Below are 13,082 nucleotides of genomic sequence, written 5' to 3'. Positions count from 1 at the left end.
CAATGCCTTGGTATTAGTCCCGCCGCTGCTCGTTCTGCCGCGTACTCGTCCAGCTCATCCCCCGCTTTCCAAGTCCCATGTCACATGCGGCGGCAGCATCCTCCGATGCGGAAATGGTGTTCGAGATCAACCTGACCCTGTTGGCTGCGTTTCTGTATTTCTCGTCCCCGTGTGACACTGACGGTGAAAAAAATCAGGTCGGGTTACATTGAAATCTCTTGGGAGATGGGGAAGTTGGAGCAGCCCGGTGCAGTTGGGATGAGGGGAAAAAGCCTGTTAGCATCCATGAGTATTCCCGCGAATGAATGCCGCAGGGTTGTGCATTTATGGTTAAACCACGGCCGCCCCTGTGGTATAACATCCAATCCGCGTCCCACCGGCTAAGTTTGTGTTCCCCTGACTATGTTAGATGACGTTTGTCAACTTAAACATATTAACAATGTCGGCCCGCCGTCCGTACTCCCTCCACCTCCCCGCATGAGAATACCGCGTGCTTGGCTCCGTGAGTGAGACATGTCGGGTGGCAATTGCTTCCGTCCATGGCAGCAGTTCCGACGGCGGGTGTGTACTTCCATCGAAAGGGTTGTGAGAGGGGGCAGGCTGAGAGAGAGGAAACAAATCGTCAGGGCTGTGATATTTCTTCGCCGGAAGCTGCCAGATCGCATGAAATGCGGCGATTTTGGAGTCATGTTCCAATTGAGTTTGGCCGTCAGGAACGCTTGAACTCATTTTCGGCATACTTTCGACCAACGGAAGTCAATTAGATTTCCATGCAATCCTTCGTTGTCGATATTACACGTTTTGACTAACTACAGCTTCGGGCCACCGCATGAGTTCCAAACCCCCTGCTTCCCGGGCGACAGCACGCCGTTGGGGTCAACGGCGTCCTTCAGCAACGTCGTGAAACGTCCGAAAGCCCGCTCGTTGAAGTCCTGGTGCGCCGCCGTCGTCTCCATGAAGCTGATGTGGACGCGGTACTCGAGGTACCCGAGCCCCCTCGTGTGCGCCATGAGCGCCGTCTGCAGCGGGTGCAGGCGGTGCCTGGCCTCCGGGTGGAACAGGACGAGGTTGATGCCGACGACGTAGCGGTCGAAGACGTGGAAGTCGGCGACGAAGTTGAGGTCGTGTGCTTCCTCCGTCAGCCGCCGGGCGCCGCGGTACCACGCGTACAGCTCGCGGCCGGAGGGCGGGATCACGGGCGAGTACGAGTTGTGCCACAGACCCGCGCCCCCGTCGTGGGATTCCATGAGCTGGACGCCGTCGAGGGAGGGCACGCCGTTCTGGGGGAGGAAGTCGGGGGTCACGTCCTCGCCGCGGAGGTACGTGCCGGGCGCGGCGGTGAATGTTTCTGTGGTTAGTGAGGCGTTCTTCACGGTTTTGAAGCGGCGCTTGGTGGCTGAGATCAGCCCCGCGTGCGCCTCGGGGGGTGCGTAGAGCGCGAAGGCGGCGCGCCAGGCGGGGAGGTTGAAGCGTTTGGCGACGTCGACGACGATGTTGTTCGGGATGCGGTGGGCCAAGTTCGAGAAGCTCCCTAGGGCTTCGGCTAGTTCCTTGTTGGTATGTATCATCCCGGTAATGAGAGTCATGGTGTTGAAGAGTTGAGGTGGGTTCGTGATCACGCGTCGACGCATCAGCTCGGTGAGAGCACCTGTCAGAGGTACGAGGTCTTCGTCTTCCGGGCAGTCGACGACGATCCGGGTGTACGCTTCGGGCGCGGGGGACATGTGAATGCCCATCTTAGTGACGATGCCTGCAGTTGTTAGTAAGTATCATTCAAGATGTGTCAAGTGATACTTGCCGTAGTTGGACTGGAAGAAGAGACCATCTAGCCCCGGTCCTAAGCCACTTGATCGAGCAGTCAGCTCCGCAGTGAGTCTCACGAGAACCAACTTACCCCGAGTATAACGGCCACGTCTTGTTCCCTTTCATGGCACCCATACCAGTCCTCAGCAAGTCGCCATTGGCGAGGACCACCTCCATGCCACACTGTTGCTTGTAGTGCACCGCGTCAGGCGTGTACCCGAAGCCTCGTTCCAGCGTATTTCCAACGACCGAGCCCCAGCCCAGTGCCGGGACAGACATCCACAGATTCAGTTTGCGTCTCTTGATCTCGTTATAGAGGTCCATGAACGTGACGCCCGGCTCGACGATGGCGTAGGCGCACTCCTCGTTGATCTCGATGATGGTATCCATGCGGTGCAGATCGAGGATAACCGAGCCGGACACGACTGGTGCAGAGCCACCATATCTGTAGTGATTTTGGTAAGCATGAGATGCGGCTAGGCTTGATGTAAGTCCACACTCACCCCAGATTCTTGCCGCGTGACACTGTCCAAAGGGGCGTTTTGGTTTCGTTCGCAGCCTTGACGACCTGCCGGACCTCGTCGACAGTCGCCGGTCTCACCGCGGCAGAAGCTTCGTGAGGCCGGCTCAAAGGGAATGGATCGCCGTAGCTGCGAGAGCCGCGGAGGCCTTCGGGAGCACCCCACGATGGATCTCGTGAAACATTTTCGTTTCCGACGATGTTAGTTGCAACACGAAGGAACTCAGAAAGATTGGCCGGAGTAGGCGTCTTTGAAGCCCCTAAAGTCGAAGACATTGTTGAAATGATCAGAGTAGTTCAGAGAGTAGTTATGTATCACGAGATATGAGACGTGAATCCAGGACTACAAGCATTGGTGCATATGTTTCCCTCGGCTGAACATTAATCTTATACTGAACGGTAGAAAGCAGCATAAAACTCCAGAGTTTCAGCAAACATTGCTCTGACCAACCATTTCGTCAAATTCCTCAACAGAAATGGCTACAACTGAATACATCGCCTTGTTTGCAGTCTGAAAGGGACATGCCGATCGCAGAGTATGTTGTCCACCCGCCGAACCCGCTTATCTCAGCGGTCAGTTCGCGAGTCGTCCCGGACCCGGTGACTCCGCCCGTTCCAACGTGAGATGTGATCCAACGACGTTCATCTGAAGTTGTGAGCTGCCAACTCATACTGTCAATCCTCTCCAAACAATGACCAATCACGGTCTCTTATACCACTTTTGGTAATGTCTTTACGACTACCGTGGTTCGCCGAAGGGTGGCAGGTCACAGTACGGCTAGGAATGTCGGCATAAACATCTTCACACACCCTCTGAAGAATCAACGGCTTCAGGTTCCGGCCGCCCACTTGGTCCCCGAGTAAGACTTCGTGATGCTGAGAAAGACAGGTAGATCATGATTTGACATGTAAGCGGCAAACGGGCTTGATTATATCCACTCAACCTCAATTCATTGCCAGAAACGTGAGGTCCAGGCAGTCCTCGGCGAGTTGCACTATTCCAATGGTGATGTGTCTTTTGTAGACAGATTCGTACATTAGCAAGATATTGAGGATTAAATACCTTCTATTCCTTCGTCACTACCACTCATCACCAAAGTCCTTACCGCCATCTTCTTCTGCACCTAACAGACCCATCACGACACTGCTGCTTTACCCCTTGAATATGAGATCAACTCAACCAAACCGTACCACCAGCCCCTATGGGCTCGAATCAAGCTGGTCGCACACCCTGACGCCGCTGAACCGCGCAGTCAAAGGCCGTCTCGAAACCGAAGCCGCCGACCTCGCCGTCTTCGGAGAGATCCCGAGACAGCTGAGCGGCACCTTCTACCGCATCCTGGTCGACCCCTTCTACCCTCCGCCGGAAGACAACCCGCCGATCGAGGGCGACGGCAACGTCTGCGCGTTCCGGATCGAAGACGGCCGCGTCGACATGAAGATCCGATACGTCGACACGGAGAGGTTGCGTCTCGAGCGGCACGCCAAGAAGCGCCTCTTCGGCCTGTACCGCAACCCCTTCTCCCACCACCCGTGCGTCAGGGCCGCTGTCGATTCCACGGCGAACACGAGCCTGGTGTTCTGGGCGGGGAAGTTGTTGGCGCTGAAGGAGTCAGCGTTGCCCTACGAGATTGATGTCGATACCCTCGAGACGTTGGGGTATGACCCTTTCAAGTCGCCGGGCATGACGTTCTCCGCGCATCCCAAAGCCGATCCATATACCGACGAGCTTGTCGTCTTTGGGTATGAAGCCAAAGGGCTGTGTACCGATGACATTGTCATCTACGCACTGGATAAAGAGGGCAAAGTCCACGACGAGCAGTGGGTCAAATCGCCGTGGTTGGCTTTCATTCACGATTCCGCTCTCACGGAAAACTTCATCGTTCTGGTCCTCTGGCCTTACGACGCCGACGAAGACAAAATGAAGGCTGGAGGGCATCACTGGACATACAGCAGGGACCGACCCGCCACCTTTGTGGTCGTACCTCGACGCAAGTCCGGCCAGCTGCCGGCTGGTTGGAAGCCCGGCGAATATCGAGTATACGAATGGGAGCACGCCATGCTTCTGCACACAGCGGGTGCCTGGGAAGAGAAGACGGAAGACGGGACCACTACGATCTACCTCGAGTCCTCGAGGATGATGTACAACCCCTTCCCCATGTTCGACCCCCACGCAACGGGTGAGAACCCATTCGGCGACATGAAAGCCGACTACGTCCGCTGGAGTATCGACCTCGGCCAGCCCAGCGGCACAAAGATCCCAGATCCAACCGTCATCGTCGACATGCCTGGAGAGTTTGCGCGCATAGACGAGCGCCTGCAGACGCGTCCTTACGACCGCATCATCCTACCCGTCGTGATTCCCAGCAAGATGTCGCCGGTTCCGCCATTGATACCGGTCGGGTTGAACGGATACATGTTTGTCGATAAGAAGAGTGGCAATAACGTTCTCTTCGACCCCGGGCCGAACTGCACCGTGGAGGAACCCATCTTTGTGCCGCGGTCGAACGACGCTCCGGAGGGTGACGGTTGGGTGCTCGGAATGGTGCAGCATCTGGACGAGGATAGAAGCGAACTGGTCGTGTTGGATACAGCTGCGTTCGACAGGCCTGTTGCGGTGGTTCAGCTGCCGTTCAGGACCAAGGGACAAGTTCACGGGAATTGGGTCGAGGGTGGACCGGGGATGAAGAGTTTGGTGAGGACTTACAGCAAGATCCAACCCAGCGGACTCGGCTTATTGCCATGAATCGATTGATGGCCGAGGAGATTAGTCCAGGATGTAATTATTTGTTCGCATTGGAATGGATGTATTTGTTGTCGCTGCAGAAAGTTATGAAATGCTGGTACTGATAAACCTGTTCGTTCAGCCGAGAGAGAGGAAGGTAGCCCCTGTGTGGATAGATAGAGTGCGAGAAGGAGAGACAGACAGTCTCAATCCTTCCTTCTTGTTCAGCGTCAACGTGACATAACTCAGGGCGCCAAAAACAACGGTGAGCGCGATCATCAAGCAAAGAGTCAAAAATGAATTCAAAAACAATCCATCAATCTTCACGGATGCGAAAAAATAAATGAAGATGCGGCCAGTGTGGATTGAACACACGACCTTCAGATTAAGTGATTGAAGTTGACTTCAGTCTGACGCTCTCCCAACTGAGCTATGTCCGCCACGATCTTCGTTGAAGCGTGTAGCGGATCCGGGACCTGAGTAGCGTTGGGCTCAGTCCGACCCACTCACAATCCACAATGGTCGAGTGTCGACGGTTCAATTGAGAATTGTGTAAAGATGAATAGAGGTGTGGTATTTCAGTGAGAAGAATTCATAACAGAGAGTCTAGCCAATCTTTTTCATGGTTGGCTGCCGTTGCAACCTTCAGGCACTATGATCGGACGGTTATTGATAATAAGCTCAAACTGAACTCGGCCCGGTGCGCCCTGCTGGTGACATACAGAAAGCCAAGCTCAAGCAGTCCACTGCCAAAGGCGTCTTTTGACAGACAGAACAGATCACCTACCTAGCCAATTGGTATTGAGAGGATTGTAAGTCGCGATATAAAGCAGGACTTGAGTTCTCATACACATCGAATCCTGTGAATTGAGTCGATATCGGACACAAGCCGGACTCATCTTATCAGCGTCGCATTGAACACATCCTCTCCAAAAACCCCGATCTCGTTGACTTCATCCATTGCCAACTACTCAAACCTCAGTAAACCACCGAAGTCATGGGCGAATACATCGAAGATGAGATCAGCCTTCAGGAGTCGTCACCGACATTCGGCAAGGCGCTTCTGAAAGAATTCCTCCTCGACCCGTCTTATCGAAACCTGAACCACGGTGAGATCACATGCGATCCCCCCAAACAACCCCTCACTCACAAACTCACTCTCATGCAGGCTCCTTCGGCGGCATCCCCCGCCGCGTCCGAAAAGCGCTCCGGGACTACCAGGACAAGACCGAGGCCCGTCCCGACCCCTTCATCCGGTACACCTACCACGACCACCTCCGCGAGTCCCGCCAGGCCGCCGCGGACCTCCTCAACGCGCCCCTCTCGGCCGTCGTCTTCGTCCCCAACGCCACCGTCGCCATCAACACCGTCCTCCGCAACCTCCCCTGGAACCCCGACGGCCTCGACGAGATCCTCTACTTCAACACCATCTACGGCGCCTGCGGCAAGACCATCGACTACATCGTCGACACCCGCGGCGGCCTCGTCTCCCACCGCGCCATCACCCTCACCTACCCCCTCGAAGATGACCAGATCGTCGCCCTGTTCCGGGCCGCCGTCGCCCGTGGCAGAAGCGAGGGCAAACGCCCCCGCGTCTGCGTCTTCGACGTCGTCTCCAGCCTCCCGGGCGTCCGCTTCCCCTTCGAGGCCGTGACCGCCGCCTGCCGCGACCTCGGCGTCGTCAGCCTCGTCGACGGCGCCCAGGGCATCGGCATGGTGCCCCTCGACCTCGCCGCCCTCGACCCGGACTACTTCTTCACAAACTGCCACAAGTGGCTGCACGCCCCGCGCGGCAGCGCCGTCTTCTACGTGCCGGAGCGCAACCAGCACCTCATGGCGTCCACGGTGCCGACCTCCCACGGCTACGTCCCGCGGTCCGGCGCCGCGCGCTTCAACCCCCTCCCCGCGGGGCCCGAGTCGCCGTTCGTGGAGAACTTCGGGTACGTCGGCACGCTCGACAACAGCCCGTACCTCTGCGTCAAGGACGCCATCGAGTGGCGGAGGAGCATCGGCGGCGAGGAGGCGATTCTGCGGTACACGTGGACGCTGGCGAAGGAGGGCGGTAGGAGGGCGGCTGCCGTTCTGGGCACGTTCGTCATGGACAACAAGGCCGGGACGTTGACCAAGTGTTGTCTGGTCAATGTGGCGCTGCCGATGGTGATGAGGAAGGACGGCGACGCTCCGTCGACGGGGCCGGACGGCACGGTTGCGGTGCCGGAACAGCTGGCTTATCCTGTGGTCAATTGGATGGTTGAGACTTTGGTGAGTGAGTATCAGACTTTTGTTGCGTTATTTTGGCATGATGGGCGGTGGTACGCTAGGTTGAGCGCGCAGGTGTATCTCGAAGAGGAGGACTTTGAGTGGATTGGTCACACTTTGAAGGAGTTGTGTCAACGGGTCAGCAAACATGAGTACAACTCAAACCACAAGCATGATGCATGAAAATCATAAACACCTCGAGGACAACAATCAATAGACCAGAAACTTTGATTTTCATCACAATGCCATTCATTTACTATGCCGGCTAAAGAAGCTCCAAGACATCTAAACTGACTCTGAGGATTCAACCACCATCGTCTTTTGTCCTATACTTAAAAAAAAAATTCGGCTGTGTCGTCTCAGACGCTCATGACCACTGCGATTAACATGGCAAGGGGAAGCGCCATTAAGCCCCCCGCGGCAGCCGTCCTCCGCTCACTCCCGGACTTCATCGTCGTCGTCGTCGAGCCGGCGTTGTTATTGGTGTCCCTGGAGAAACCACGAGTGAATCCTAATGCCATTTGGAAGAGAGAAATGAAGTGTGTTTTTTTTTTCTTGGTTTTCGCGCTCTCGGGTGTTGTGTGTGTCTGGTAGGAGGTGGTTTCTCAATGCTTACGCCGCTGCGCCAGGTGCGGCGGGCGCGGCACCCGCTTGTTGGCTGTTGACAATGTGCTCCGCCATGCCGAGGGACATGTTGCCGCCGTTGAAGGCCACGAATTGCGACTTGAACATGATGTCTCCGTAGATCTGGAGTCTGGAGGTGGTCGCCTGGAGTCCACCGAAGCAAGCTGTTGGTAAGAGGTTAGCTTTGAATTCTAAACATGATGCGTCAAGTCTGGGAAGCTTACTTTGAGCGTCGACCTGAGCGAAGTTGATGTCGCTACCCTTGACACGGGCCATGTAAACACCGCCAATGTCCATCATGAGATCGGGCAGCTGGGCGTTGCAGGGGAAGGTGACACCACCGACGGTCTGGTCGTTCTTGGCGCCCTGGACCTGCTCGTAGTAGGCCTGGACCATGGGAGGGTTGGCGAGGATGAGGGTGGTTCCGGTATCAGCGATGGCCTGAGCACCGGCGGTGCCCTGCTGGACCTGGCCGCCGCCGACGGCGAACTTCTCGGAGGGGAACTGCCAGAAACCGCTGGTGGTGTTGACGGGGATCCAGGTCATCTGGCCGGTGAACTTGGTGGTGTCGATGCGGCCGAACTCGTAGGCGCCGACGGACTTCTTGCGGAGGTCGGCGGTGAAGACGGGCTCAGCGAGGCTGGGCATGACGTTGTCGAAGAAGGTCTTCTGGGCCTGGGGCTTGACAGTGTTGAGCTTGGAGAAGGCGAGACCCAAGAGACCGTTGTTGGCAGTGTCCTGGACGAACTGTTGCGAGACGGCGGTGGCCATCTCGATAGCCTGCTTCTCGACGACGGCGCCACCGATGTCGACGCGGTCAGTACCGACAACACCCTGAGCACCAGAGCCGTCACCGTAGCGGATGCTGAAGGAGTTACCCTGGAGCATGGCGGCGGTCTGACTCTTGGAGGGGTCGTAGAGCTGGTGGCCCTGCTGGGACGTGGCGTCGAGCATGGAGGTGAAGACCCAGAGGTCGGAGGAGCCGGAATCGAAGTCGACGTTGACCTCCTGGCCACCGATCTTGATGGGCGAAACGTACTCGACGTCGTTGCGGATCGGGGTGGCGGTGACGAGACCGGTTCCGGGCTGGCCAGGGGCGGCGGTCACGTTGCTGGCGCCGGCGGCGAGAGACTTAAAGCCCTCGGCCTTCTCGGCCGGGGCGTTGGCGGCGTTCTGGGCGTCCATGGCGTCCATGGCGGCGGCCAGGCCCGGGGGGATGGGCATGCTGAACTTCCGGTACGCCTTGATCAGTTGCCTGGGTCCATTGTGGCCCTGGAAGTTCTCGTTCGGCACTCTGGGAACGAGGAAGGATCTCTTCTGGATGTTGCCGCGCTTCTCGACGGGGGAGGCTTCGATCAGGGCGAGGAGGCCGAAGAAGAGGACAAGCGTCCGCAATACAGATGACTCCATTTTGTCTATATTCGTCTCCGTCACCAGGACTACTCGTCTGAGAACTGTAGGGCAGAAAGAAAAGACCACGCCAGGTGGTTCGTCGCTGTTGTCAGGAAAGGACGAGGAGCTATCGCCAGGAGTCCTCAAAAAGAAAACAGGAATTAAGAGTTCGCGAAAGAATGGAACTGGTGACGGTGAGGCCGAGAAGAGAAGAGTAACCCAGGACGTGAGAGAAAGGGAAAAAGAAGGGAGGATAGGATCGAGTTAATGTTCAAAGTAGGAAACTCAAGAGATGGCCACTGGGTGGCATGGGTTGCGAGGATTATACATGTTGCAAAAAATGGGACGACGACGTCGTGCGCTGGTTGCTTGGAGCCTCCAGGCGGGCCAAGTCTCAAGTTGTGATGCCCTGGTCACAGATTGTCCCGCTCGACGAGGGCGTGCGCGTCCATGTCAGGCCGGGCAAGCCCTGGGACAGGATGGATCTGGTGTTGGACCGGTCGAACTACTGCGAGGGGGTGACTGAGGTGACTGAGGGCGATGGCTATACAGAGAAGAGGCGGCGAGAGGGGGTGTGCGCTTGGGATCAGGTATTGGAGGTCGACGTCCACTCCCGCCAGTCGGGATCCAAGACACGAGTTGCGGCAACGGGGTGGATCTGGCAGCATGTTTGGAATTCTGCGAATACGTCGAGGAGTGGTAGATCGGGCACAAGCAGGGGAGTCCCCTTACCCCACAGCGAGCCAAGCTGTGATGCAGAACAGGGATACCGGTCGATCGGTGCCGGGAGGCTAGCGCAGGGGCTGTGGGTTGAGGGTGTGTGATGTCTGCATGTGTGTGTGTGGGAGGAGGAGGATGGTTTGCCTCTGGCTCTGGCCTTTTCGTAGGTACAGACGGCTTTGGCTCTGGCTCTGCTTGTTCGTGGTTCGTTGAGAGGTCGAAGTCGCCAAGAAATGTTGGTGCTTCGGATGTAAAGTTTGCCATGCCGTGGAAACTCGGTGAGCGGCTGTAGTTGAGGTCTCGTTTGGCTCAATACGAATTATTAGACCGTCGTTGCTTTGGCAGGTTTTTGCTTGGCGTTGATACACCGGCATCACTTCCCACGGCGACGGGCGAGGACAACATCGCCGCGGATTAGATGGGCTCCGGAGATATCAGCGACGGTAAGACGAAAGCGAGGCGCTTGTCAATCTCATCCCTTTGGTGCCAACACCATCGTTAGACCTGAGCTAAGCCCTGGATGCTTGCGTAGACGTTGGTTAGCGTGTCGCTCGAGAGAGAGAGAGACACTCAACACAAGCGTCGTGGCCAAGAGAATCAAGCACTCGGGATCTGCTAGCCGGGCCGTTGCATTTTCTCCATTTCTCTTGCAGATGGCCAGACATCTTGCTCACCCCGTGTTCTCCGTTCTCCACCGAACCGGCGTCGGTGAGCCGAAGCCAGGACGTCGCGCTGATCGACCATCCAGAAGCCTGGCCTTGGTCCAAGTAAGCGTGGCTAAGCATTTAGACGAAGTCGCAGGTAAAAGCGGCCCACGAGCGCCAGTCCCCACCAGCCTTATTCAAATTAATTGATCTGAATTGCTGAGTGACTGGATGGATGCCAGATGCCGGCTTCGCAGCTGCTTAAAGTCGACTGAAGGGGTTTGCTTTCCTCTCTTCTTCAGATAAAACATTGACAAATGGGGACGACGGATATCCGACGAGGAAGAAGAAGAAGAGAACAGGAAAAATGCGGTATTGATGCTATTCTTGGCAGCGTGTATCGAACAACAATCCTTACGCAGGTCGAGGAACGAACGGGGTTTCCACTTGTCGATGCAACTGCGATTCAAGCCCTCCCCCATGCGGTTGGAAACGAAAGTCAAATACTCAGTTTTCTGTGACGGGCAGGAACTGCATTCGAAGGAGGTTGGATGCTGCTGCTGCTGCTGCTGCTGCGGTACGTCAGTTTCCAATCGCAGCAGGGGAGAGGGATCGAGCGCGGAGAAGGCGGCGAGGGATGGTGGTTCGACGGAAGATTCCCATGCGGATGGTATCCCGGGTTAATCTCGATTAATCTCGTCATTGGGTCTTGACGGTATTCAGCGTTCACAGTTGTTTCCACTTGGCGTTTCAGCGATCCCCATGGTTGCTCTCCCGCCGCTAGGCTAAGCCTCAAGATGCTGGGCTGGGTTTGGCCGGGCATTTGGGGAGCAAACGACAAGGAGGAGGGGAGGGCTAAGATATCTCGCGCCAAGGGCGATCTATCCACGCCCCCATATGCTTGGCGTGCTAAGCTTTGGTGTTGCGGATGAGGAGTACCGAACATAATTAGTAGGTCGAATGAGGGACTCGACGAATCCCTGATTCGGACGAAGAGGAAACGAGCGCCACTGCTGAATGCGAAGCCAAAACTGCCACTGTTTGCGCGAGGTTGGAACTCGGACTCTTTTCTTCTAGGACAAGTGAGCGTCGTTCTCGCGTGTGTGGCAGACAAGACAGGTGATGGACGGACCGGACCAGGCGCCTCGAGCAGCATGAGTTGTGTCAATTCTGGTCTGCCGGACCTGAACCCCTTGAATCCGTATTGCCGTATCCCTGAGTTGGCTATTCATCTTTTCGCGACCATCGTCTCCTCAGAAGAATGGAAGAAACACCCCTAGGCAAGGAGGTTCAGGAGAAACGATATGAAGGGGATGGGCAACTCGGCACAACTCGATGACGCCTGGTGACGAATGCCCGGATACAAGGCCGTCCCCAGTCATCGTCTGGAACGTATGTAAGCCCGTCGTCGTGGTCTTTCTCGGGGACGGCACGGCGCAAACGAGACCCAGTCGGTCGATGGTGGCCAGAGGCGTCCAGGTCTGTCCAAGTCTTGTTGCTGGCGGTTGAAGGTGTTTGAATGCTGGAAGCGTGCAGGATGGTGGGGGAAACCCCTCGTCGCCTCTCCAGTGAAGATCCTCAAATGGACACGCTGACAGGCCCTGAAACGGTCCACTGAACATTCTGAGACAGCGCTGTGAGGCAACATCCCGGTCTGTTCGCGCTTCCCGAGCCGGCGATAAGTTCCGAGCGGCACATGCGCCCGGGGCGTAAAGGTACGGGTGGCTGCGGGATGGGTACTGAAGTGCGAATTGTGAAGTCTGGCTGAGTCTGCTGAGTTGGTGGCCGCAGATGAGCACGACACTGCTGCTGCATGTTGACGCCGCAAGCCAGCCAATGATGGGACCAACTGACGATTGGAGGCGTCAACATGGTTGGGCCCTGAGTAGCAAACCTCACCACAAGAGTAATGTGCTCTTGGCTCTTGCTAGGGTCTTGGTTGAGAGATGTCAGAGACTTGAAGGCCTTGCAACACGATTTGCAATTCTGTTTGCCCTCGAGAAACGCGGCTATCGCTACCCAGGCTGGGCTGAGCAGCTTTTGAAGATCAACTCGTTTTCATTTCATCTTTGTGACGACGGCTGATGCACTTCGCCTCAAAGATTCCATGTTGCAAGTTGCAACACGCTGTTCAGCGCTTCATCCAGGGACCATTGAGAAGCATCACCGGATGGAACCGCCTGAGGATATATCTCATCTTCCATGGATCGTGGTGTGCATGAGCCATACCATGCCTTGCCTTGCCTGTTGCCCCATGTTCATGCGTCCAAATGGAAAAAAGGCATTGTGCGGATCTGTCGCCCATAAGGCAAGACAGGCAAGACAGGCGAGTATAAGGTTGAGCCGTCACGTTGCTGAGAAACCGGACCCTGCGGCAAGCAGGCACAAGATGAGA

General features: G+C 56.4%; 4 protein-coding genes across 4 annotated transcripts; 2 read left to right on the top strand and 2 right to left on the bottom strand.

Moving 5' to 3' along the window:
* Positions 1-809: 809 nt before the first annotated feature.
* Positions 810-2,599, bottom strand: CkaCkLH20_02170 (FAD binding domain-containing protein; the record flags this gene model as incomplete). The annotated part of the gene is made up of 4 exons (XM_038884889.1): positions 810-1,750; positions 1,823-1,845; positions 1,895-2,248; positions 2,307-2,599. The coding sequence occupies 4 exons, from the start codon at positions 2,597-2,599 to the stop codon at positions 810-812; spliced, it is 1,611 nt and encodes a 536-aa protein (XP_038749677.1).
* An 889-nt stretch (positions 2,600-3,488) lies between these two features.
* On the top strand, positions 3,489-5,069 carry CkaCkLH20_02169 (uncharacterized protein; the record flags this gene model as incomplete). The annotated part of the gene is made up of 1 exon (XM_038884888.1): positions 3,489-5,069. One exon carries the CDS (start codon positions 3,489-3,491, stop codon positions 5,067-5,069), a length of 1,581 nt encoding a protein of 526 aa, XP_038749676.1.
* Positions 5,070-6,045: 976 nt separating this feature from the next.
* Positions 6,046-7,490, top strand: CkaCkLH20_02168 (uncharacterized protein; the record flags this gene model as incomplete). The annotated part of the gene is made up of 2 exons (XM_038884887.1): positions 6,046-6,157; positions 6,217-7,490. The coding sequence occupies 2 exons, from the start codon at positions 6,046-6,048 to the stop codon at positions 7,488-7,490; spliced, it is 1,386 nt and encodes a 461-aa protein (XP_038749675.1).
* Positions 7,491-7,919: 429 nt separating this feature from the next.
* CkaCkLH20_02167 (aspartyl protease) lies at positions 7,920-9,341 on the bottom strand (the record flags this gene model as incomplete). The annotated part of the gene is made up of 2 exons (XM_038884886.1): positions 7,920-8,095; positions 8,156-9,341. 2 exons carry the CDS (start codon positions 9,339-9,341, stop codon positions 7,920-7,922), a joined length of 1,362 nt encoding a protein of 453 aa, XP_038749674.1.
* Positions 9,342-13,082: the final 3,741 nt, after the last annotated feature.

The sequence above is a fragment of the Colletotrichum karsti genome (assembly GCF_011947395.1).
Source record: "Colletotrichum karsti strain CkLH20 chromosome Unknown Scaffold5, whole genome shotgun sequence".
Taxonomy (NCBI): Eukaryota; Fungi; Ascomycota; class Sordariomycetes; order Glomerellales; family Glomerellaceae; genus Colletotrichum; species Colletotrichum karsti.
The sequence above is the reverse complement of the archived record's forward strand: the minus strand, read 5'-3'. Positions and strand labels throughout refer to the sequence as shown.